A 23,869-nucleotide genomic window follows, 5' to 3' on the forward strand; every position below is an offset into this window, starting at 1 on the left:
CTATAAAATTCATCACAATTAATCTCCAGTCCCCCCACCACCTACCTTAACAGAGTAATATAAATCAAAAAAACTGTATTCTAACTCATCCATAAATCTACCCCACATTTGATCAAACAAATTCATTTTTTTGTTCCTGCGGAGAACAATCTTCTCAATTCTGGAAATCTGCCTGAAGTCCTCCACCCACTCTGAAAAGGTCTGTCTCATCACATTTCCATTTCCTCAAAATGATCTTTGCTGAGCTTGCAGCCCTGAAAAACCAGCATTTTTGTGCGTAAGTGAGTTCTTCCACCCTATCATCTTCACCCAAGATGACAGTATTGTAGTCAAAATCTTCCTGCAACAATAGAACCTCATTCATCCTCGGTGACTTTCCTCCAAAATGTCCTCAGATCGTAACAGTCCCAGGTCATGTGTTCAAAAGAGCCAACTGCATGTTTACACCTCCAACAAGCCTCTGACTCAATCATTCCTCTCACATGTAGTCTTTGGGCTGTCCAAAATACCCTGTTCTATTCATCTGGGAGCGCAAAGCCATCAAATCAAAACTCAGAAGTCAAAGCCACATTTCTACAAATATACCTCCATCTGTCCAGACATTTCTGAGCCAATTATCTGTCCACTTTGACGACAATCCTTCTGCTGGTACTTGATGTTGCCCCGGATTTTTGTTCACCTTAGACGCCATACCACCTCCTGCCTTATATTCAGACAACCAAATCTGCCATCAATTGCACCTTCGTTCCGCAGTATTTTCCTCAATTTCCTATATTCTCCCATTATTCAGTCTCTGAGATCTTTAACTTGTCAAGTTTTTATAACTGGTCCATTTACCATCTTCAATCATATCGCTCAGCCACATTACTCCACTTAGGAACCAGTTCAACCAAAGTAGCGGCCTCCCATTAAACATATTCCTGGAATCAACCAGATTGGAATAAAATCATTATCACAGACCTTTCTTTTGCTCTTCTTCCAAAGCTCCTTCCAACATGTTCTTCGAAATTTTGTTGACGGAATTGACTGTCTAGTTCATCCACCGTGGACAGCATAGGCAGCAATGGAGATGAACGGCTTGACTCCGCCAGCGTCCAGACATTTGAATTTTCTCCAAACGGAACCAGATGCCTGGCTCCAAAAGCCAAATGGTAATTTACAAAATCTGGAACCCTAAACCTCCACACTCCTGGGGAAACTGCAATTTCCACAATTTAAGGCGCGGCTGTTTATTCTCCCAGAGAAATGACTGGATTAGACTCTCAATTTTCTTCAAAAAGCTCTTTTTAATGCTCAAGGGGAGCATACTAAGCACATAATTGACACGCAGTGTGGATGTCATTTTGACTGCATGTACTCTTCCCCCATAGACTCAATTTAAGCTCACTCCATCTCTTCAAATCAAGCTCCAAGGATCGAACCACATTGGTAAGGTTGACATCCATGTAACTGGTCAACCAAATTCCAAGATATCTCATCCTGTTCGGACACCAATTGAAGGCAAAGTTCCTCATTTTCAAAATAGTGCATGACTTTGTCGGTGGTAGTGCTTCCGATTTGGATCAATTGATCTTGTATCCAGACACACTGAAATACATCAATCAGCTCAATCAACACAGGAATGGAGTTCTCAACATTCTGAACTACCAGCAACATATCCACATACAGCCAAACCTTTTGACTGGCTTCACCATAATGAATACCTTCAATTCTCACCTCCTCTTATCCTCACTGCCAGTAGTTCCATAGCAATTACAAACAGAATGGGTGACAATGGACATCCCTGTCTCGTGCCTCTTTCAAGTTCAAAAATGTCAGAGCTCATGCCATTAGTCCGAACACATGCCATAGGGTGTGTACAGCAGTCTGATCCATCCGATCATGTTTTCCCCAAGGCACTCAAAAGATATTTCCACTAAATACGATCGAATGCTTTTTTCGCGTCCAATGATAACATCACCACATTATTTTGATGTTCCTTGCTTTCAAATAGTCAGCAAAAGTCTTCTCATATTATCTGATGCATGTCTTCCTTTCACAAAACCTGACTGACCTTGATCTATAATATCCATCAGAGAAGTCTCAAGGCTAATGCTTTGGCTAAAATTTTGTTGTCAATGTTCAGCAAGCTGATTGGCCGATAACTGCCCTTTTTAACTGGAGGTTTCCCATCCTTCAGAAAAAACAGATTGATGCATTCCTTGTTGAAACTGGAAGACATCCAACCCTTAGAGATACGCGCAACATTTCCAACATAAGTTCAAAAACCTCATCTGGAAAAATGTTATAAAGTTCCGCTGGCAATCCATCCGGATCTGGACATTTCCCAGAGTTCAATGCACAAGCGGCCTTCCTGAGATCCTCCACACTTAACTCTTTCCATGCACTCCAAAGATTCTGAATTTGTCAATTCATTGATTAAGTTGACTTCTGAAGAATATAGGGTTTTGTAATATGACTCAAACGTCTCAAACGTCGCATTCATTTCCAGAGGATCAAGTCACCACCCCATCTAGCTTCTCTATTGCATTAACAGTCCTTTCGTTATCCATGACTCAAGCGATGAGCAAGAAGCTGATCACATTTTTCTCCCTTTTCATAGTAATTGCTCTTGGTTCTAAAAAGTAACCACTCAGCCTTCGTAGAATACAAATCCTCCAATTTCTCTTTTTTCAGTCTCAAAACTCTCAAAGTATCACTTGAAAGGGGTAATATACAAAGCTTTTCAAGACCCTGAATTTCTCCATTGAGCTTTTTCACTTCAGCATCCCTCAATTTCTTTTTCTTGCTTGACAATCCAATCGGCATACCTCTCAAGTATGACTTGAAGGCTTCCCACTCAAACTCCACTCTGACTTCTCCAGTCCAATTTTCAGCTACAAAGAATCTTGCCTCTTGAACTATTTTATCCACAATTTGAATGTCCTCCAGAAGGGACATTCATCCGCCATATATTAGACTTTGGAACATGAAAGGCCAATTGCAAATCTATTGAGATCGGGGCATGATCTAAAATCAATAATGCTTTATGGTCTCCCCTTTGGAATGATTGCATGCAGAGACCAGAAGTCAGGAGGTCAATCCTTGAATATGCATTATGTCTGGCAGAGAAGAAAATATATTGTCTCGTTGAAGGGTTCTGCAATCTCCATACATCTGAGAGGTTCCATTCACCCATTAGTCTTTTCAATCCTGTCCTTTTCAGATTATTCGCATTGTCCACTCCCCCCATACTTATATCAAGTTCAGGCACCAGAACAACATTAAAGTCCCCTCCCATAATAACATTGCTTACATTCATATTCTGTAAAAAAACTGTGCTAGAGAGACGAAAAAAACTACCATCTCCCCCATTCGGGGCATATATGTTGCAGAAACAATACGGAACATCCTGAATATTTGCAGTGACCAACAATCCTCCCCTCAGCATCTCTCTCTCATTTCATCTCAGTAATCGACAAATTCCTTTTAAACAGAATACACACGCCTCTAGAACTAGTAGTGAAAGACGAGCAGTAAGCCTCACAGACCCACCCCTTTTCCATTTATCTACATATGTATCTAGCAGATGAGTCTCATGAAGCAGTGCAACATCTGCTCCCATTTCCTCCAGTTTGATCAAAATCACTTTCCTCTTGCTAGCACAATTGGCTCCATTTACATTCCAGGATGCCACCCTCATATTCCTGAGTAAGACATGAGTGGATCCCGCTTCACAACCCTTGGGATGAATTCAAAGAACGCAACAAAACTTAAACCTACAACTACTATAAAAAACAAAACTGAAAATATAAACTCTCTTGGGCTTGAACCACCCAACCCTCCAGAACTTCCCTTCAACTTATATGCAGACCTCACCTACCTAGGAGATCCCTCAATAGTGGCACCTCTGCAACACCTTAGTGAAATTATATAAATAATCCATCCCACATCCCTCCTGGGCCCACCAATCGTGTCTAATCTAGTGCAAAGTACCCTCTATATGTTGGAACATAACCGCTATAGATGAGCATTAACACCCAGCAAAACTCTCCCTGACGACAGCATTCTGAGGTTTTCAGTTTAACCTGCCCTGTTTTAAAATCAGTACTAAAAGTCCCATAATGCAAAGAAAGGTTTAGACCTAGATGACTTGCACACATTTGTAACGCATATACTTTGCACATTTTTAGTTAATCTATTTCATTTTGTTGTACTGTTTTACCTAATGCTCAATTCTTTGGAGAAAGCGCTATAAAAAACTACGGATGACATGCAGAAGCTGGTGAGCTAGATATATATATATATTTCTGAGGCTTGTGGAATCTGCTTAGATCACATGCTGTGGAGTATTAGTTGGTTTTTTTGAAACTCAAATGGGCGTCGACACAGGGTGTGCCAGTAATACTATCCCTAGTGTGACGAACACTGATCCCTCACGCGTCTAGGACCCTCAGATTGTTTTTTTTTTCCACCATACTGGTCGGAAGCATTTAGCGGAGTTCCCTAGCCTTAGCCATACTTTTGCTAAATATTGTTATATTTACCCATTTCTAGCGCAGCTACTACACAATTTAAAAAGAAATGGGATTTTTATTTCAGTGGCATTCAGTTTTGAACTATAACCACACCAGGTGGGTCAAGCCCATCCGCTGATGTCTCCACTTTTTCCTACTAGGTGTTGCACTCCTTCGTTTTTAACAAACTGCAAGTGCCACAATGCAAAAAACAAATGGGCTACAGTGGCCTGATATGAGTATATTTTGGTGCTCTGGACATTGACTTCGGAATTGGATCATGTTGACATTCTGACCGAAACATACCATGGAGAGCTTGTTCATTATGATGTAGCATAGAAAGGATGAATACAAATGTCATGCATGTTTTAAACGTCACGCTATACTTTTGTTAATTTGTATGTTGAAGGAGCACAGAATGGAATATCCATTTCCACCACCCCAATTTCTCTGTTATACAAATGCAATAGCATTTACAACGGCATGCTTTAATTTCCTATGGCATCTGCCCGCTTTTTTTTTTACATCGGCACAACACAGGCAGATTCCATAAACATCCAATGTGCGTAGGGGGCATTTGCTACTTTGGCATTTAGAAGTGCACAGCCATAGGCATATAGGCTTTACACAGCTGACATGGGAAACGCAGGTAGTATGAGCCCGCATGAGGCTTCCCTTTATTTGGTGCCAACGTAACAAATAACAATGAACTCGCACTAAAGATAGATAACGGTCCATTCCCTGTAGAATCGGTTTTGTAATCCTATAAGGTGCAAACATGTGTCTGGAAAAGGACCGTGTAAATGTGCTCCCATGCCCCAAAAACACCACACCCCCTGAACAGGAGAGGAGCATCACCCCTACGACCCGCAACACGCCTGCAACCCTAGACCACACACCCCACCGCGCACTCAAAACTCCAGAGCACACAGCGTAATGCAAAGCCGCGGAGCACAGGCGCGCCGAGGGCATAACACATGGACACCGACGAAAGACCCCTGGCAGCACGCGGTGGTCTCATGACACTGGCGCGCACACATGCCAAAAGCAGCAACATATCACACTTGCTGTCACTCCATACACATTGTAGACGTCACAAATCGGGACAACATTGGCCCGTAATCCATCCGGAAGCCATGGAAGCCATGCATGATAACTTTACTAGTCCAATAAAATCTAACCCCCCTGGCACTCCGCCCACAAAACATGCACTACAATCCCCATAAATCATGCTAAACCAGCGAATGCCGGCAATGATACAGGGCTTCCGTGCTTCCAATGTAAACATCAGAGGAAAGCACCTACCACAAGTACCCAAGCCTAATGCTGGCTCCAGCTGAGCTAGTAGCCGTTATCACAATAGTCAATTTTAAATATGAACACAAGGATTTAATAAACATGTCAAATGTATTATATTATGAAAAATAAACACATTAATAATGAAAACTTTAATTTTTACCCTCATTCACAACCACAATCAAAATCATATTAGTTGGCAATATTATTAAAATTCAGATTCCCATCCCTCAGCCAGATTTCTGCTTCAGCAAGATCCTCTGTAGTTTTAATACCAGATTCAAAAAAGATCTTCCGTGTTGCTGGTTTGACCATAATTAGTTTTTCCTGTGCCAGAGCTTTAGCACTTTTAAATGCTTTTCTCATTTCCACAATTTCCTTTGGAAAATCCGGATAAATGGCCACCTGGTCTCCATTCAGCAAAAGTTTTCCTTTTTCCCTTGCAGCCTTTAATATTCTCTCCTTTGCACTTACTTTGGTAATCACCATGACGATCTGTTTGGGTTTTCCCGCTTTTGCACTTTTACCTGCTCTAAAGGAATAGTCAGAGTCCATATCCTTCAGGATATTTTCCCCCAGAGTCACATCCAGCACTCCTACAATTCTCAAATCAATATCTTGATCCAAAACAGGATTTTCTCTCACACCTAGTAAGCGCAGGTTCAAATTCCTCTGATCAGCCTCCAACCGCAAATTTCTCTTCCTCAGATCAGAGACTTCATATCTTAACTCCTTGTAGGCTCTAACTTCCTGCAACCTCTGTGGCCGAAGTTGTATTTTCTGCTTCCACTTGGTAACTCTGGTTTCCAGATGGCCCACTTGAGAGGACAATTCACCCAGGGTAATCTTAATTTCTTTCACATCCTGAGCAATCTGCAGAAGTGGTGCATACATATATCCATTCCCTGAAATCTCATCCAAGCTTTCTCCTAGCTTAGCCTTTTTTGAATTAGGGTTGTCGGGAACCTCCATCTTCTTTCCTATAGGATTAGGATTCATTTCTGTAATTTTCAATAATCAGTAGGCTGGGAGGGAGCAGGAGCAGTTGGCTTAAGCTGCTGCTCTGTCCACCAACATTCCAGAATCTCATGCAGATCAGTCCTTGATGGAAAGTGGTGTAAAAGAAGGGACAAGAGACCTTTCTGTGGTATAATTGACTGATTCTTCAGTCAAAAGATAGTTAGAAATATTAACAATGAAGTTCTTGTTCAGAAGAGCTTTGCGTGGTGGATTTTTCTCTTCCCTCTTGTGTTTTTTTTTTTAAAACCAATTACTTGTTTGTCCGCCAAGTCACAGTACTGGTACTAGGGGTCCCTGCTGGTATGTCTGTAGTAATGTTCTGACTCTCACTAGTGATATTACTCTCAATTTCACTACTCTATGCATCAGAAGTGTTACTCGGTAGTCCTTTTGAATTGAACCGTGGTAATTTAGAATAATTTTCTTGCCATGTGTACTCTATGTAGTATATTTATTATCTAGAGTTTTTTTTTTTTTTTTTTTGCTTCTATTTCATTTGGGAGTGTGCCACCCCTTTATTTGGTTTGGAGCGTGCCTACCCTTTACTATCGTTAATAGTAAGATCTCCTTTTGACAGTTTGTGTTGAAAATATAATTTCTGGGGCTTGTGGAATCTGCTTAGATCACATGCTATGCATAGGCCGACATCTAGTGGAAGCGCTGGAGTATTAGTTTTCGAAACTCAGTGACGTCGACAGGGCGTGCCAGTAATACTATCACTAGTGACGTTTACTGTACCCATGATGCTTCACGTGTTGAGGTCCATCGGATTGTTTTTTTTTTTTTTCCCACCATCATTGTCCTAGCGAGTTCCTTCTGGCTATCGCCGTTACTTACAAAAATAATTAATTCTAGTTACTCTTTCTATCCTTTGTTAGCGGTTCTCCCGCAATACCTTCGGCGATGGGATCAGACTACTTTTGTCAACGACTACTCCAGCTCGTCTCGACAAACCTTTCAAACGGCCTATTAAGGCCGCAACTGGGCTTCACCCCTCAAAGTAGGGAGAGTGAGGTGGTTCATTCTGTAGTTTCCGTAAGAGAATGCATATTCCCTTCTCTACACACTTATTCGCCAGGCTGAATTCCCTCTACACAATGAAGAATACACATTTTTAAAATTTTGTCCATCCTGCAACCGTAATGCCACAGCAAATCTTGCATGCTCTTCAAGCCCAAGACTCTTAAGGACTGCAAGACAAAGTGCTGGGCCCACCACACCACGTGGGCCGAAGCCACCATGGACTTTGAGGGAGTGTCCAGTGACAGCAGCATCGACCTCTATAGTGACGCAGAGGGTGAACGGGATCCGTCAGATGCCTGCGTGATGGGGATGACACCCAGCAGCACTGGCACAAACACCAGGCAAAGTACACATCCCATGGGCAAAAGTCAACCTCCACGCTGACAGAAGGCTACCCACCGCGTCAAGGGGGGGAGGGTCCGACAGTTCCCTGTCCTCTGGGATATCGTGCTGGCCTCATGACCGGCCCCTAAAATCGACAGGCAAGTCTGTTTTGACGCTGTCCAAAAGCTCAAAGCCCACACACGCTGATGACTGATGCGTTGATGGGCCACACACACATGCCGAAAAGCGACCGTCGAATGATGCGTCTAAGACCCCTGCGAAGTACACGCAGAGCACGAAGATGAGGGAGCTCATAAAAAAAAAACACATCCCTGACACGCTATTGAAAGGTTGGCCGTCGAAAAACCACAAGTCCTCAAACACTCTAGTTTAGGGACTATGACCCACAGGGAGGGCACCATTTCAGGGGCTGTTAGGCACAACAACATAAACCTGCACCTGAACCAACAACCCCCCCACCTCTCCCCAATTATCCCAGGTTCCAAGTGCAAACAGCATCCTTAAGAACAACCTAGATGCAGCAGATGATGCAGGGAGAATAGCAGCCGAGGGCACGTTTAACAAACTCCACGTGTGGCTACACCAGTCTGGGTTTAAGCTCGAGGCACAGGCAACCCGTCTCAGTATGCTCATGGAGCCAAACATGTTCGGCATGGTGGTAGAAGACGCCCTAAAGAGTGCCAAAGAAGAATATGCTACCCTAAAGTTATTAGGGCAACTTAATAATAAATCCTCCGGACAAAGAGGGGGGCTACAATTAACTTTTGCGTTGCTTTAGAGGGCAAAACTCGCAACGGGGGTTGGGTTAAACCAGGGTCCGAACTTGTTTGGGTTCACCAGAGAGTCAGTCCTCGCAAGGTTTTTAAAGGGGTCAGAAGGTCTCGCAGCAGGGGTAGATCCTCCTCTTCCAGAGGCGGCTGAACACCCCCCCCAAACAATGACCACCTGCTGCAGATTCACCCCATGCCACTCCAGTAGGAGTACTTTCAACCGTGGCGGGCAGATATTTTATAGAACTGCTACAGCAACCTGCCAACCATCCCCCAAGACAAAGTTCCACCTCCAAGGAAGAACAGTGCATCGTATTGGAGGGGACAGCACTGCTCTTAAAGGACGCCGTAGAAATTGTCCCGATGAACCAGGTAAACTAGGGTATCATTTCAATGTACTGCCTTGTGCCAAAAACGACCTCACAATGCGTCCTGTCTTAGATCGGCACCCTGCAAAACCATATGTCAAGCCACACAGATTCTGCACGTCGACACTACAGGAAGTAATCCCACTGCTAAAGCTGATGGACTAAATGGCAACCTTGGACATGAAAGATGCATACTTTCATGTTTCAATGTTCCCAGTTCACAGAAGATTCTTGCGTTTTCAAGATGGCCAACCAGCACTACCAATTCAAGGTGCTACCCTTCAGCATAGCATCCGCTCCAAGGGTATTCACCAAGGTACTGGCGGTGGTAGCGGCGCACCTATGCAGGGAGTCAATCCCAGTGTACCCTTACCTGGACGACTGGCTGATCATCGTCGAGAATCCCCAAATTTGCAAGCAAAATACCCAAAGAACAATTAATCTACTTTTTCAATTGGCTTTCTCAATCAACGAGAAAGTCAAGCATTGTACTAGGCAAAACCAAACTGTTCCTAGGAGCTGTCATAACAACAGAAGAGGGTCTGTCTTTCCATCAAAGGAAAGAGTACAGCACCTACTGCTGCAAATGCCTCAGTCTCAAGCCGGTCGCCAGATAACAGTACGCAAAGCAATGCGCTTGCTCGGGATGATGGCATCCTGCATTTACCCGGTCCCACACGCGCGATTGCTCATGGGCCCAACGCAAGAGTGCTTGGCAAACGGTGGTCTCAGGCAAGCGGTCAGTGGGATGATCTAGTGGTTGTTTCGCCAACCCTAGTACAAACTCTACGCTGTTGGACAAAGGGAAAACCCTTCCACGACCCTGCAGTGCAAGCAGTTGTCACAACAGACGCATCACTCACCGGGTGGGGGTCCCATTACCTTCATCTCAGTGCATGGTCTGTGGACTCCAGTCACAGCACAGAACCACATCAACCTGCTGGAATTACTAGCAGTGCTCAAAGCTTTACAAACCTTCCAAGCACATCTGACAAATCAGACAGTACAAATTCTTACAGACGGCACCACTGCGATGTTTTATATAAACACGCAAGGGGGTGGGGGACTTACATTCTCCAAGGCTGTCCAGGCTAGCACAAAAAATATGGAAGTGAGCACTCAAGCGGGGCATGTTCCTAACATCACAGCATGTTCCAGGGGAACTCAATATTCTGGTGGACTCACTAAGCAGAGCTCCTCTACCAGAAGAGCACCAGTGGCAGCTTGACTAAAACATCGTAGACTACATTTTCACACTAACCAGGTGGCGGCCGTCTGTCAGTCCACCCATCATCAGATCTGGGTCCTTAAGAGGTTCATGCCTTTGATCCCTGAAGCCCTTCGTCCTCCCGTGGTGGCTGCGTTGGTGCTCTCACGGCTGGACTATTGTAATTCATTATATTTGGCACAAACGATTGGTCTCTTCCATTGTCTCCAGCGAATGCAGAACCTTGCAGCCAGGCTAGCCACTGGCTCCCCTTATGGGGCTCACATCACGCCAGTCCTACGCCAACTTCACTGGCTGCCGGTGAAGCAGCGAATCCATTTCAAGTCTTTGTGCATTGTCCACCAGGCTATTCATGCCCAGGTTGCTGAATTTCTACAGACTAAATTCACTAGATATATACCGATTCGATCTCTGTTCTGCGAGCTCTAACCAGTTGATTGTTCCTAAAGCTAATCAGAAAAGGCTCGGCGGCAGAGCATTTTCTATTGCCGCGCCCAAACTGTGGAACAGTCTCCCCCCGGTACTGAAAGCCATTGCCGACCATCTTGGTTTTAGAAGAGCTCTGAAAAACCTACCTGTTCTAAGCTCTGGTCTTCCATTGGTTCTCTCGGCTGAGCAGCCTCCTTTTCTAGCGCCATGATGCCTCTGGGCGACCGTGCGCTTTACAAATTGCAATAACATAACATTACTATGGAGCTATCTTGTTCGCAACAAGAGAAAACAATGCCCAGACTTCGCGTCCAGGTTTCCCCAACACGACTCGAAGAGGAACACCCTGTGGATGGTCAGGGAAATGTGCCTATGCTCTCAGCCCCCCACCCCTAAAGCAAAGTGGTGAACAAGATTCGCAAAGAATAGATTACATTAATCCTAGTTGCTCCTATGTGGGTGAGACAACCTTGGTATCTAGCAAACTGGAGATGTACGACCCAATCAAACTCCCGTGCCCATTCAACATGCTCACGCAGCACAGGGGCACGACAATACACACTCAACCTCAGTCTATGAACTTGGCAGCTTGGCTCCTAAAGTTTGGATATTTAAATCTTCCTCAAAGGTGTATGGAAAGAGGCACGTAAACCAAACACTAGACACTGTTAGTTTACTTTGCTGCCAGTCAAAACAAACCCAATACACCAACACATATTCTTCATTACATGTTTCACTTACTAGACTCGGGGCTAGTATCTACTCTAAGTTCACCTAGTGGCTCTATTCGCGTACACCACTTCTCAAAGTAGGGTGTCTTGGTGGAAAATCCCAGTCATTAAGGCCTTCATGGAAGGAGTAAAAAGACTCCACCCTCCTATTTCAAATCCGCTGCAAGGCTGGGACCTCAATGTAGTACTTGCAAAGCTCATGCCCCCCCCCCCCCCCTTGAACCTATGCATAAGTGCAGCCTTAAACATCTCTCATACAAGACGGCTTTCCTGGTGGCTATCTCAGAGTCGGTGAACTGCAAGCTTGCAAAACCCTTTCTTTGTTATCCATAAAGACAAATTGATATTAAGGACACACCCTAGGGTTTCACTTAAGTTCATTTCAAAGTTCCATGTCAATCAGGCCATCGAACTACCAGCTTTTTTTCAAAATCCACCAAGCTCAGTGGAGAAAACGCCATACACTAGATGTAATGAGGGCGGTCCTTTACTATGTAAACAAGACCAGACCGCTAAGGAAAACAGACCAACTGTTTGACTCCATACCTCCAGGCAGGGAAGGAGACTGCATTTCCAAAAAACGCCATCTCCAGATGCATAGTCGGATGCATGCAGCTCTGCTACTCTCTATCAAGCAAGCCACTGCCTTTCACACCAAGAGGTCACTCCACGAGGGGTACAGGAGCTGCCTTGGCTTTTATTGTAAACGTCTCGCTGGACGCCATTTGCAAAGCGGCTACATGGAGCTCCATCCACACTTTTACTCGGCACTACTGCATTGACACACACTCTAAAGCAGATTCTCAGGTGGGACAAGCAGTGCTAAAACATCGATTTGCTGCTGTACCTTCTCACAACCCACCATTTTCTCCAAACACTGCTCGCTAATCTATGCATAGCATGTGATCTAAGCAGATCCCACAAGCCTCAGAAGGGATACATTACTTACCGTAATCGTATTTCTGATGCTTGTATCTGCTTAGATTCACATGCACCCACCCTTCCTCCCTTTAGCAGAAGGTGCATAGATGTTTTCTGGGCTTATTTGATATGTAATCTGCTTTACTACACATGTACTCGCCCTACACTTTATGCAACCTCATGTCAAACAATCTGAGGGATCTAGCCGCGTGAAGCACCATGGGTACAGCAGACGTCACATTAGGGCTAGTGTTACTGGCACGCCCTGTCGACGTCCATATTACGAGTTTGGAAATCTGTAATACTCTGCACCTTCCACTAGATGTCGACCTATGCATAGCATGTGAATATAAGCCGATACAAGCATCAGAAATAAGATTAGGATAAGTAATGTATCCTATACATTGGCATCATATACATGACCAATTAACTTTTTTTTTTGGATCTATTTATTTTTGGAACTCCTGGAGTCGGTCTTCCTGACAAAGGGATTACCTTGAAACATGTTGAAGTTATGTTGTAGCAATATTGCAGACCTCTGCACGAAGTTGAATTTTATTATCTAAATTATTTTGAACGTACAGTTGGAATACTTCGCATTAGAACAGATTTTGTTGAATGAACTTGTATCATTTGTTTCAATTGCTCATTTAATATTGTGCACAGACATTGATCATTTGATCTGTTTTGTGAATTTTGTATACATACAAATGAATTACTCAATGGAATAGTACCATTATCAACACTTTGTTCGGAGGATTGTCTCAAGTGTGAGTGACAGTATTCCCTTGGATTTGATTGGGGATTGGTTTATTTTGGCTGTGCCATCACCCATAGGTGGGGTCTCGATCTTTCCTCTTCCAGTACTCTCGTTGTCTACCTTGGAACTAGTTTGGTGGGGTCTTCCTCACCAACCTGAAGGTTGATTCTTGTTTAGCTCCTCTAGAACTCTGGTAAACTGTTACTATTTCATCTACAACTGGCAGCTGACTTGACCTTTCCAACCTCAGCTCCCATTGGGTTCTTGTGAATACTTTTTTGGAACAGTTTAAGGTGGCAAGAAGTAGCAATTTCTGTGAAATAACCAAATGGTTTTGAATACCTAATTATACTTGTTAGTCCAAAAGGTGAGTCTTTCATAGATCTGGGCAAAAGCTGCTCTTCATTTTTAAAGAAATGTTTCAATCCATTGTTTGAGCACTCCTTGTCAACCCTATAGCCTACTATGCTTGATCCCACCGTCTTACCCGCAACAGTGAAATCTTGGAAATGAACACCAAAGCCGTCTTTCTTTTTTTCGCCGGAGGACAACTGTACAAATATTGTTGCAGGCTACTTGCAAAATTCTTTGTAGGCCCTCCATCTTGGCTTCCAGTCTACCAGGCAACCCCTGGACAAATAAAGGTTCGGCAGTGTGGTAGTTTTCACACAGCAGAAAACTATCAACACATTGGAATTCCAAATCCTAGGAGCATTCTTGCAGATTATTCAGTCTATTTCATGTTTAAGTGGGGTGGCTCTTTTTGTGTGTGCAGAAGGCACCAGTCCCGCAAATTCGCTTGCCCATTTAATTTAGTGTTTTTTTTTTGTTTTTGTGTTAAATAGATTGTTACAAGCTTTTCACTATTTTTAATTCCTCAAAAAATAAAAACAAATATTTTAAACCAATTTTCCATCAGTATCCTCATCAGTCAATTACTTTATTTTCTGTTTTAGTCCTTACAAAAGTGTCTCCCTCCCTTTAGTTTTTTCAACACCGCCTCCTAGAAACTTCACAGTGGCATAGTTATTCTTGTCTTGGCACCCATGTCATTTCCCACTGTTAATCGGCGTCAAGGCCCCCCCCAATCTTTTGGTCATGCAGATGGATAATCCTCAAATCTTTCATTTTCGGGCAAAATGGAAACAGATCTCTTAATGTTTCACTTTCTGACTGGCAGAGCCGGCAATCTACACTTTACTAGCATTGGATTTTTCACCAATGTGTTGATCGAATTTCCAAGGTTGATATTGATATTTTATTTCTATCGTGCTCATACACAAGTGTTTCAGAGCACGGCAAGGGAGGGGAACGGGGAGAACAAAACAATGATCTTACTAGGCCCAGTAACATTGAGAATGCGCAAGTGCATGGGAGAAGGGGAGGGGAAAAGTGCATGCAGGGGGAGAAGGAGAGTGCGGAGCAAAGGAGAAACAGATCAATAATAAATAATAAAGGCAACAAACCGTGGTAGGTGCAGCCAGCAATTGGCAAGTGCTGGGTTTAAGGCAGCAGACAGGGTAGGTCATGAAGAAAAAAGTGGGGGGGGAATGTATGGGTACAGATACAAACCTCTGTTCAAGGGGTGGCCCGGAGGCAGTGCTGGAGGGTGGCAAGGTGCCAAGAGAGAACAGATCAGCAGGGGAGAGGGGGAGCGAAGGCAGAAGCAAAGAGGAAGGTCTTGAGGTGCTTCTGGAACTGGAAATGGTTCTCAAGTTTGAGTGGCAGGGAGGCTGTTCCAGATGGAGGCCCAAACCGAAGGAGATCTACCCCAGCTCGTTTTCTTTGAAAAACGACTGACCCTGAGGGAGTTGGAGGAGCGAAGCGCTCGAGAGGGGAGGTATTTGCAGAGGATAGCTGAAGATATTTTGGGTCCAGACCCCAGAAAGCCTTGTGGACAATGCAGAGGGTTTTGAATTTAATCCTTGCATCCACTGAGAGCCAATGGAGAGATTTCGGAGCTGGAGAGAGAGGTTCCTAGGGCTTGAGGCCAAGGACAAGTCTAGCAGTCCTGTTCTGGATTAGTTGCAGAGGGCGGAGAGTAGAGTCGGGTAGATTTAGATAGAGGTTGTTACAGTAGTTCAACCTAGAGAACCAGAGCTTGGGAGATCATGAGCTTCTGGGGGAAGGAGAGGAAAGGCAGAGTACCTCTGAGGAGCTGCAGTAGGAAGTTTGACTTTTTAGAGACATCAGAGATGTGGGCGGAGAAGGAAAGTGTGGAGTCAAAGATCACCCTGAGGTTCTTAGCCTCGCAGGTGGGGGTAGGAGGGCGGCCAAGAGGCTGGCCAGCGTGAGGGTAAAGGATGGTGAAGGTGTGCCGATGAGGATCTCCGTCTTGCTGGCATTCAGACAAAGATCATTGGTGGCACACCAATCTTGAATGGCAGTTAGGCAATCGGAGATGAGTGAGGGAGAGGAGTTGGGGGAGGGCAGCCTGAAAATGAGTTGTCAGCATAGCACTGGCAATGTGAGCAGAAAAGGGCAATGCAGTGGGAGAGTTGCCAGGGATTGGTTGAAAAGCTAGGGCGAGAGGTGAGACCCCCTGGGAAACACCACAGGTAGAGAGTAAGATGGATGATAGGAACAACCCAGGTTGCTCAAAATTGTCACAATCCCTTTTTCCAATTCGTCAAGGACCCTGCTTTGTTTTCTGGTTTATGCATTCCTAGAACCTCAAATTGTGGTGAACAATGTTTAAGTGTTAATTTTCTGTATAACATTAACTTGTTCCAGGTTACTTGTGCATTAAGCAATATCAAAACTAGTTCTTGACGAATTATGTCCATTGGCATAGATGTTGGTAATTGTAGAATGTGTTTGCAAAAGTAACCTTCTAGAAAGTTCCACAGTTCTGGTTTTATTCCTAAGCAAGTTTCTCCTCCAAACACTAGGGCCGGGGGAGACTTGGTGCTTATAGAAAACAATTGTCTGTTGTAGCGAATTTTCCACATCTTCTGTCTGCTCTTTCCTTTTGTGATGAGTCTCTTTACTTTTAATCTCGGGGCATCTATCCAGGCTTTTTCTCCTTTTAACGTACTTATCTGGACACCCAGGTTCTTCAGTTCCTTTACCGGTTTCAGCTGGTTTCCATCTAATAACCATCTTTCTTTGAATTTGTCTGCCAGAACCATGATTTGATTTTGCAGCATTTTAAAATTTTTGTTTAGTAAGACCGAGGTCCTGGTTGTGGGTACCTCGTCCCCCCTTCTCTTTTGGACCTCGCAATTCTGGCCATCGAGCCTTGGCCCTCTTCCTCTTCCGGTTCAATCGGTTTGTAATCTCGGTGTCAAAATCTTTGCCTCTCTGTACCTTGACAATCAGGTGGCTAGGGTATGTAGTACTGGGCTCGTTAAACTCTGCATTCTGCGGAAAGTCTTGCCGTTTATTCCTGCTGAATGCCAGGCCCCGGTAGTGGCAGCCTTGGTTCTCAGCACTCTCGACTACTGCGATTCTCCATTTGGCCCAGCCCCGTTACCTGATCCAAAGGCTTCAACTGCTGCAAAATGCTGCCGTCAGCTCTATACTCCGCCCTCCCTTTTGGATCTCATATTTCCCCTATGATCAAACTACACTGGATTCCCGTGGTCAGCCGGATCCTGTTTAAATGATTGTCTGGTGCATCGTGCCTTTTCTGGCCTGGGTGCTGAGTATCTCCAGGCAAAGTTTGTTCATTACACTCCTTCCCGTCTACTGCGCTCTGTCTGCGTGTCACTGCAGCTAGGGGGGGATTTAGCTTTGAAATGCAACTTTAATGTTCCAACTTCAGAGTTGGAATCACTTCTTTTAGTGGCATATTCTTTTGGATTTTAGCCACTAATTTGGTCCCATCTCGTGTTTTGTCAGTTGCTCCAGAATGGGGGCCATTAAGATTTAGTCCAATAGCTATGCCCATCGCCTCAGTCGGCGTTTCACCTGGTATTTTGTTCTGGATACTATCCAGAAGATAAAAGGCTACCTCTAGACTCCCTTCTGTTTTATCCTCCATAAACTGTCAACTTATCAGCCGACTTCATTTTTTTTGTTTCTGATGCGGCGACAGGGAAGCAATTGTTTCACACTTCCTCAAGCTTGTTCAGCTGATCGGCTGACTCTACCCTCCGTTCTGTGAGTAACATTGGGGAAGGAGTTGCTGCATCGGTACCCGCAAGCTCGAGGGACTGTGCTAATGGCTCACTCACTAGATAACCCAAGGGCACAGAAGTACGGTTGGGAGGAGTATCGCACCTTGGAAACTTTTGGCATGGTGTTTCAGGGTGCTCGCACTTTGGGCGCCAGATGGTATCGGTGACAGAATCCGTGCTAACCCAGTTACGCATGAAACGTTTTTTAAAATTAGTGGGTTTACTTTTGCATGCATTTCATGTTGACGTACCTGACTCCTTGACGTACCCGACTCCTTGTACGTTGTAAACTGCTTGTGTATGGATCTATTTCGGCCGGGTCTCTTCTCAGCTGGTGTTGCGATCACTTCAGCAAACCCTCTGCGACGCTCTGCATCCAGAAGTGCATTTTTAAAACTGAGGATTGTTTAAAGCTGAAAACCGACTCCAGGCCATTCCACACACTGTAAAACAGCTCCAAAGGCAGCAGAAACAGGGGCTGTCCACATAGTCCACACACTCCACAAACACTCTGATACTTGATTTTAGTATCCCCGCATGTACTATGTTTGATGCCCCAAATCAACGTGATTCAGCCACTAACTCCTAGCAGTCGCCACATCCCAGAACCTCGATTTTTGCTTTTCACACTGAATCGAGGGTCCAAAGATTGCAATTAAAGTGACTAGGCAAGTCTTTCGTCCCAGGGGACGCTCAGCCTAAAGTGTCTTGAGCTACTATCCTTGCTAATGAGCCATGTACCTTCCCAAAAATGTAGATTGTGAATATTTTTGGTCTGGCTTCACCTTTCCCTGATCTCACTCAATCAAACCACATTGTGTATCCTCTGACGCTTATACCATGTGTGATAATTATCACTTTGTTATACAAGGGGTTGTAATGCCTTTATTTTGCATAGGTATTTTGTGTGCAAGTGCACCTGTTTCAGAAACGATGGAATGATGCAATAGTTTAATGTGTCTAAATGAGCATAAAGTTGCAGAGTATATATTTTTCCAAAGGGCTATTATGGAGTAACCTACATTACCGAAACCTTTTCTTTTTTAGGTGATAAATAATGCTTGTGCCACGCAGGCTATTGTCAGTGTTTTGTTAAACTGTGAGCATCCACATATTTACATTGGCGAAACTTTAGCAGAGTTTAAAGAGTTCACACATGATTTTGATGCTGGGGTGAGTATGAATTTTATGCACTTCAGCATTATCCTATTTCTAGTCTGTCATCTGTAGATAAAACATGCATTTGTGCATGTACCTTAATGTATTTGACAAACTTCTGCTTTGTCATGCCTGGCATTATACAAAATGGCTAATTGTTCTCTCAGCACTGCATCATTCAAGTCCCCAAACATTACAACAACAGTAATTGTGATTGCTGTCCTTTGGAAAGTGTACTTGCAAGGCAATATTGTGGATTACTGTTTGTCATACTGAGTAGAAAACCTATTTGCTGCTGTAAAGGAATGAAAATGTCAGTGTTTGGAGGGGGGCATTTCCTTTTTGCACCATTTACCATTGATTTCAATGCATCCTGTTAACCTTCTTATGTGAATGAGTGAACACGCGCCACCTGGATAGCAGGAGAGATAATTTATTTGTACATTAAAACGGGTAAGTCTAGCTGCTCATTTAGCGACCGCCAGCGAGCGCAGCACCTTCTCTCCAACTGCCCAACCTGGGACCTTCATCCAGCAAGGCTCCAGATTCCTACTTCTAAGAACTATGTACATAAAATAGATGCATGGTTAACAGTATCCATGCAATCAGTCAGCAAGCACTCCTACACCTCCCTCAGTCACAAACTATTTACATACAATAATGTACACAGTGAAAAGAATTGATTTCATCAGAATATTTGAGCAAGTATGAATAACAAAAGGTAAACTCCTGTGCACGATAAAAGGAATAGGTTGATAACATTTGAGCGTGTGACTAGAACAGGGAACAATGGACTCATCCTTCCCTTCACTCGCCTAACCGACACCTCGTTCCCATGCAAAAATGCCACTCTCTCCTTGTTCCAAATTCCCCCACCCTTGACCAGAAAGGAAGAACCCAGGTCTTTAACCACCTCCCCGGGCTCAGAAAATACTGAGTTCCCCTTTCTCACGTTCACAGGCAACTTCACCTTAATCATCTCACCCGGCTTTGCTGAAAAATCTCAACTTGCTTTGTCAAACCTCTCCTTAGATTTGGGTCCACTGGCTAGTAATTTCTCTCACAAAGTCCACATTTTCACACATGGACCTACCCATTCAACCCGGACACAATGGTGTATTAGGCTTCCTGCCACGTAACAGAATGGAGATACCCTAGTCACTTCATGTGGAGAAAGCCTATATTGGAAAGTCCTTTCCATGACTGCCCATACCCAAACTCCATTGGTGGCCACCGCAATCCTGATAACATCCATTAGCATGTGGTTTAACCTTTCAACGCACCAATTGCCTTGCGCATGATAGAGAGCCGGTAGTAACCTGTTCCGCACCATGCTTTTCCAAAAACTCCCTAACTCCTTCAACAAATTGGGTACCACACCTGCGAGGGAAGACTTTCCCCTTCAAAGAAAAGGTTCCAGAAACCGTATAATACTCCTAGTCGTCATTTCCTTTAAGATGCAGATCTCCGGCCACTTGGATAAGATATCTATCACCTCCAAAAGGTACGTATCTCTGGACCTATTTAATATTAAACGGGCCCAACAAGTCGAACGCAATCTCATCCAACAGTGTCTTTGGACTCTCTGACCACCATGGGAATTTTATTAACTCTCAGACCTTCATCTCCTTCATGGCAGTCTGCACAATTTTTAACCAACTCTTCCACCTCCATATCCATACAGGCCACCAGAAATCGGACCTTTTTGTTTTTTTCTAACCCCAGATGACCACAATTCGGAACACATTACAGCACTCCTCATTTTATCAGTCACTACCAATGTATGCCCTCTGCACAAATAATTGTCTCTAACACAAAGTTGATTTTTCTCTCTCCTGTACTCTTTGGTCTCCATCTCCAAACTCTGCAGAATTGGTACTCCCCAACTTCATAGCCCATTGGTACACCACATCCTCAGAACATGTCTCATCCCAATCAAACCTTTTTATACACATGTTCGAATGGATTGTGTCCTCCAATGTATTCCACGTCTTTGACATGGAATGTCAACAGCTTTGCACTTGGAAACTTTTTCGGCAGAGGGCGTCCTGCGTCGATTACGTTTGGTCGATGTCCCTCGAAGGCCTCCGTCGAGGACGACGTCACCGGATGTTATAAATAGGGCGCCCGTAGCCTCAGTTCCGTTTCTTCCGCAAACATGTTTGCTTTGAGAACTCGGCGCACCTCGTGTGTTTCATCGAAGAGTTGTCTTCGGCCCTTCTGACTCCGCGGTCTGGCTTCAAGACTTGCCGGGACTCCAAGTCTAAAATGTCAATTGCCGGCCCGCATTGCATTCGTTTGTGGTGCTTGGGCGAGAGTCACGACACCGATGACTGTTCAAAATGCCAGTCACTGACTGCCAAGGTCTTGCGGGAGCGTAAGGGGAAGCTTCCGGTGGGTAGGGGTTCTAAACCCAGTAAGTCCCGAAAAACTTAATCGAAATCCAGAGGTGTCCACCAATGACTGAAGGGGCGACTCTCCGTGTCGGGAGAAGGCCCGGGGTTCTTGGTCCCGGAGTGGTTCCCGCATTCTTCCACATTGTGGCATTCTAGGAAGCGCCATCACCGGTCGCCTTCCCTGTCCTCCTCGGAGGATGGAGCCGCGTGGAAAGTGACATGCCCAACAAAGTCCTTGACTCCGGAGGAATAGGCTGCCTTTAAGCAGCAGATTTTGGCGATTTTTCACTCGTGGGGCACGGGTACAGTCGCACCTTCTGATGAAGCCGGCAAGGAACGGTCTTGTACTGTGGCTCGTACGCCTTCAGGCTCGGGGACGCGACTCGCATCAGGAACCTTCGAGGTCCTGTTTGGACAAGGCTTCGGATAGTCTCAAGAGATGTGCTTCCAGGTCTCGGTCCTCGTCCCCAGCGAGACCGCTGCATCCTGCTAAGGGCTCAAAGCCTGCGTCGATTCGGTCAGTGCCGTGTCTGTCTGACTCGGGACGAGCCGTTGTTGACGCCGAAGCTATCGACGCTCTTGACGTCTAAGCCTTTGGCGCACTCGACGCCTTTGGGGATTTTTGCCCGAAATTTACTGTGAAGTTCCCTGATCTGGTGGCTCCTCCAAGGAAGGCTACTGCTAAGTCTGTGAGGCCAGTGGTGGACTCCAGGCCCTCTAATGTCCCAGGCCAGGTTTTCACCTCCCCCTGGACGACCTATGAAGAGGAAGGAAGGTCTGACTTTGAGGACCCTGTTGAGCATGATGTGGCGCCTCTTTTATAGAGACTGTCAATTGGAGGGGTTAAGGCAAACCCTTCATGATGCCAGTGGGTTAGACACTTCGCCGGAAAGTGGAATTTGGCGGGCCTGAGCCTGGGGCTCATGCTGAGTCATACAGGCAGCTCATGGCTAGGGTCACAGAGTATCTGGGCTGGTCCAGTCCACGAAGATTTTGTACAAGAAGATTTTACGGACAATTTAGATCCAGGTCCTTCCTCTGACCCGGTGTCATGAGCACTGCTCCCGAGAAGCCAAGTCAAGCCCAGCATCCCCGGAAGCAGGCTCACGACCCTCGTCCCCGGCTCCAGCAAACCCCTATTGGGGCCCTTTGGATCATGTCCTGGCACCTCTGGCGCCAGGCTCATAAGGAACCTCAGTCCCGGCGCCAGAGGCGCCGGGCTCATAATTCTTGCAAAGGTGCTGCATACTCACCTTTGCAAATGCTGGCAGGATGAAGTCCCCAGCCTTCTGCTGGGAGGAACTATTCCCTGAACTGGGACTACTTTCTTACCTGGGTGGGGGCTGGTGCCACTCCTTAGCTCTGGAGCACAGGAACTCTTTTACCTGGGCGAGGCTGAGGAAGAAGACACCCAATCACTCCAACACTATTTAAACCACACCCGATTGGGGAAAACGTGCTTCGCGTTATTCTGCATCTGCAGCAGGACGCTCACCGAGTCAGCTCCAGCATCCCAGTGACATCTCCAGCTTCAGCTCAGCAACCTGTGGAAGAAAGACACGAGAACTATACTTACCATCCAGGAATCCAGACACCGGCAGGACCTGCAAGCAAAAGAAACATAAGGTTAGCAAGTTGCAACACGTTCGCAGCCGCGCTCGCTTACCTGATCCATCTGTGCTTTCATGGATTCTTCGCGGCCTTCTCTTCAGCAGCCTAACGGCACCTGTAAAGACAAAGAACATTGTTAAGTAGGAATCGGGTGAAGGCGACCGCATTTACTTTTCTTACCTGCTTTTGTGCGCGTATTACGATCTCTTCAACCGCAGCAGCCCGGCAGCTGAAAACAAGAAAAGACATTATTTAAGTGCCATTAAAGACTGCAAGAAAGCTTAACACTTACGTGTTTCCCCACGTGCATCCGCGACTGGGAAAACAGCAGCAAGGTCCCAACACCTGCAAATAAGAAAAGAACATTGTTAGAGGTGCTATAATAAGGTCACAGATCATTATACTCACGTACTTCACACGTGCAACGGACGAACAACGCCCGCAACATCTCAAGACCTGAAAACAGAAAACAAGGGACATTATTGAGGTGTCATTGAAATTCCCATACCTACGTACAACTGCACGTGTCGCACTCTGTGACCACGCCCTCAGCATCCAGGCACCTGAAAAAGACAATGCAAAGACTTCATTAAAGGTGCCCATCTCTTCAAGACTATAAACTCTTTATACCTACTGGCATCCGCTCGTGCAGTAACGGCGGCATCACCTTTTGGCATCTCAGCACCTGTGCCACTTCTGAGGCCACAAAAGACTTTGAGGACCTCCAGTGACGTAACTGGAACCCACACACCCCTGCATAAGTCGCAGGATGGAGAGCCCAGCATTTATACGCCTAAGGTGAGAGCTCACCAGGACATTGGACTTTCGGAGAGTTGGCGATTAGTGAGGAGGAAGTTCAGCCAAACGGTCATTAACCCTTTTTTCTTCCCCCTGCAGAAACCTTACCCTGCAAGCCAGACGGTCAATAAGAGGAAGCCCAGTCCAGAGAGTCATCCGAGCTCTACGCTTCTCAATTGAAGAGACTATAACAGTTCAGCCGGGACCAGCGCCTCCGTGGGAATCAGGTGAGCGTTACACCCGGTGTTACCTTTTCATCTCGCTTTACAGAAAAGGGTGGCGACTGCTTGGCAGTCACCGGAATCTCTTCCGGCTGCTAACAAATCATTGGTAAAGAAGTACCGCCCTTCCTTTAGTGACCCGAGCTACTTATCCACTCACCCACTCCTGAGAGTTTG

General features: G+C 45.3%; 1 protein-coding gene across 2 annotated transcripts in view; it reads left to right on the forward strand.

Moving 5' to 3' along the window:
• The window catches only part of UCHL5 (ubiquitin C-terminal hydrolase L5), a 518,067-nt gene that overhangs the window by 138,000 nt on the left and 356,198 nt on the right, over window positions 1–23,869 (forward strand). For both annotated transcript variants that reach the window (XM_069641075.1, XM_069641074.1), the window contains exon 4: window positions 18,556–18,681. In XM_069641075.1, the coding sequence (XP_069497176.1) occupies window positions 18,556–18,681 (126 nt within the window). The remainder of the gene's footprint in view (window positions 1–18,555; window positions 18,682–23,869) is intronic.

This window comes from Ambystoma mexicanum, chromosome 1q (assembly GCF_040938575.1).
Source record: "Ambystoma mexicanum isolate Mex_15411 chromosome 1q, UKY_AmexF1_1, whole genome shotgun sequence".
NCBI lineage: Eukaryota > Metazoa > Chordata > Amphibia > Caudata > Ambystomatidae > Ambystoma > Ambystoma mexicanum.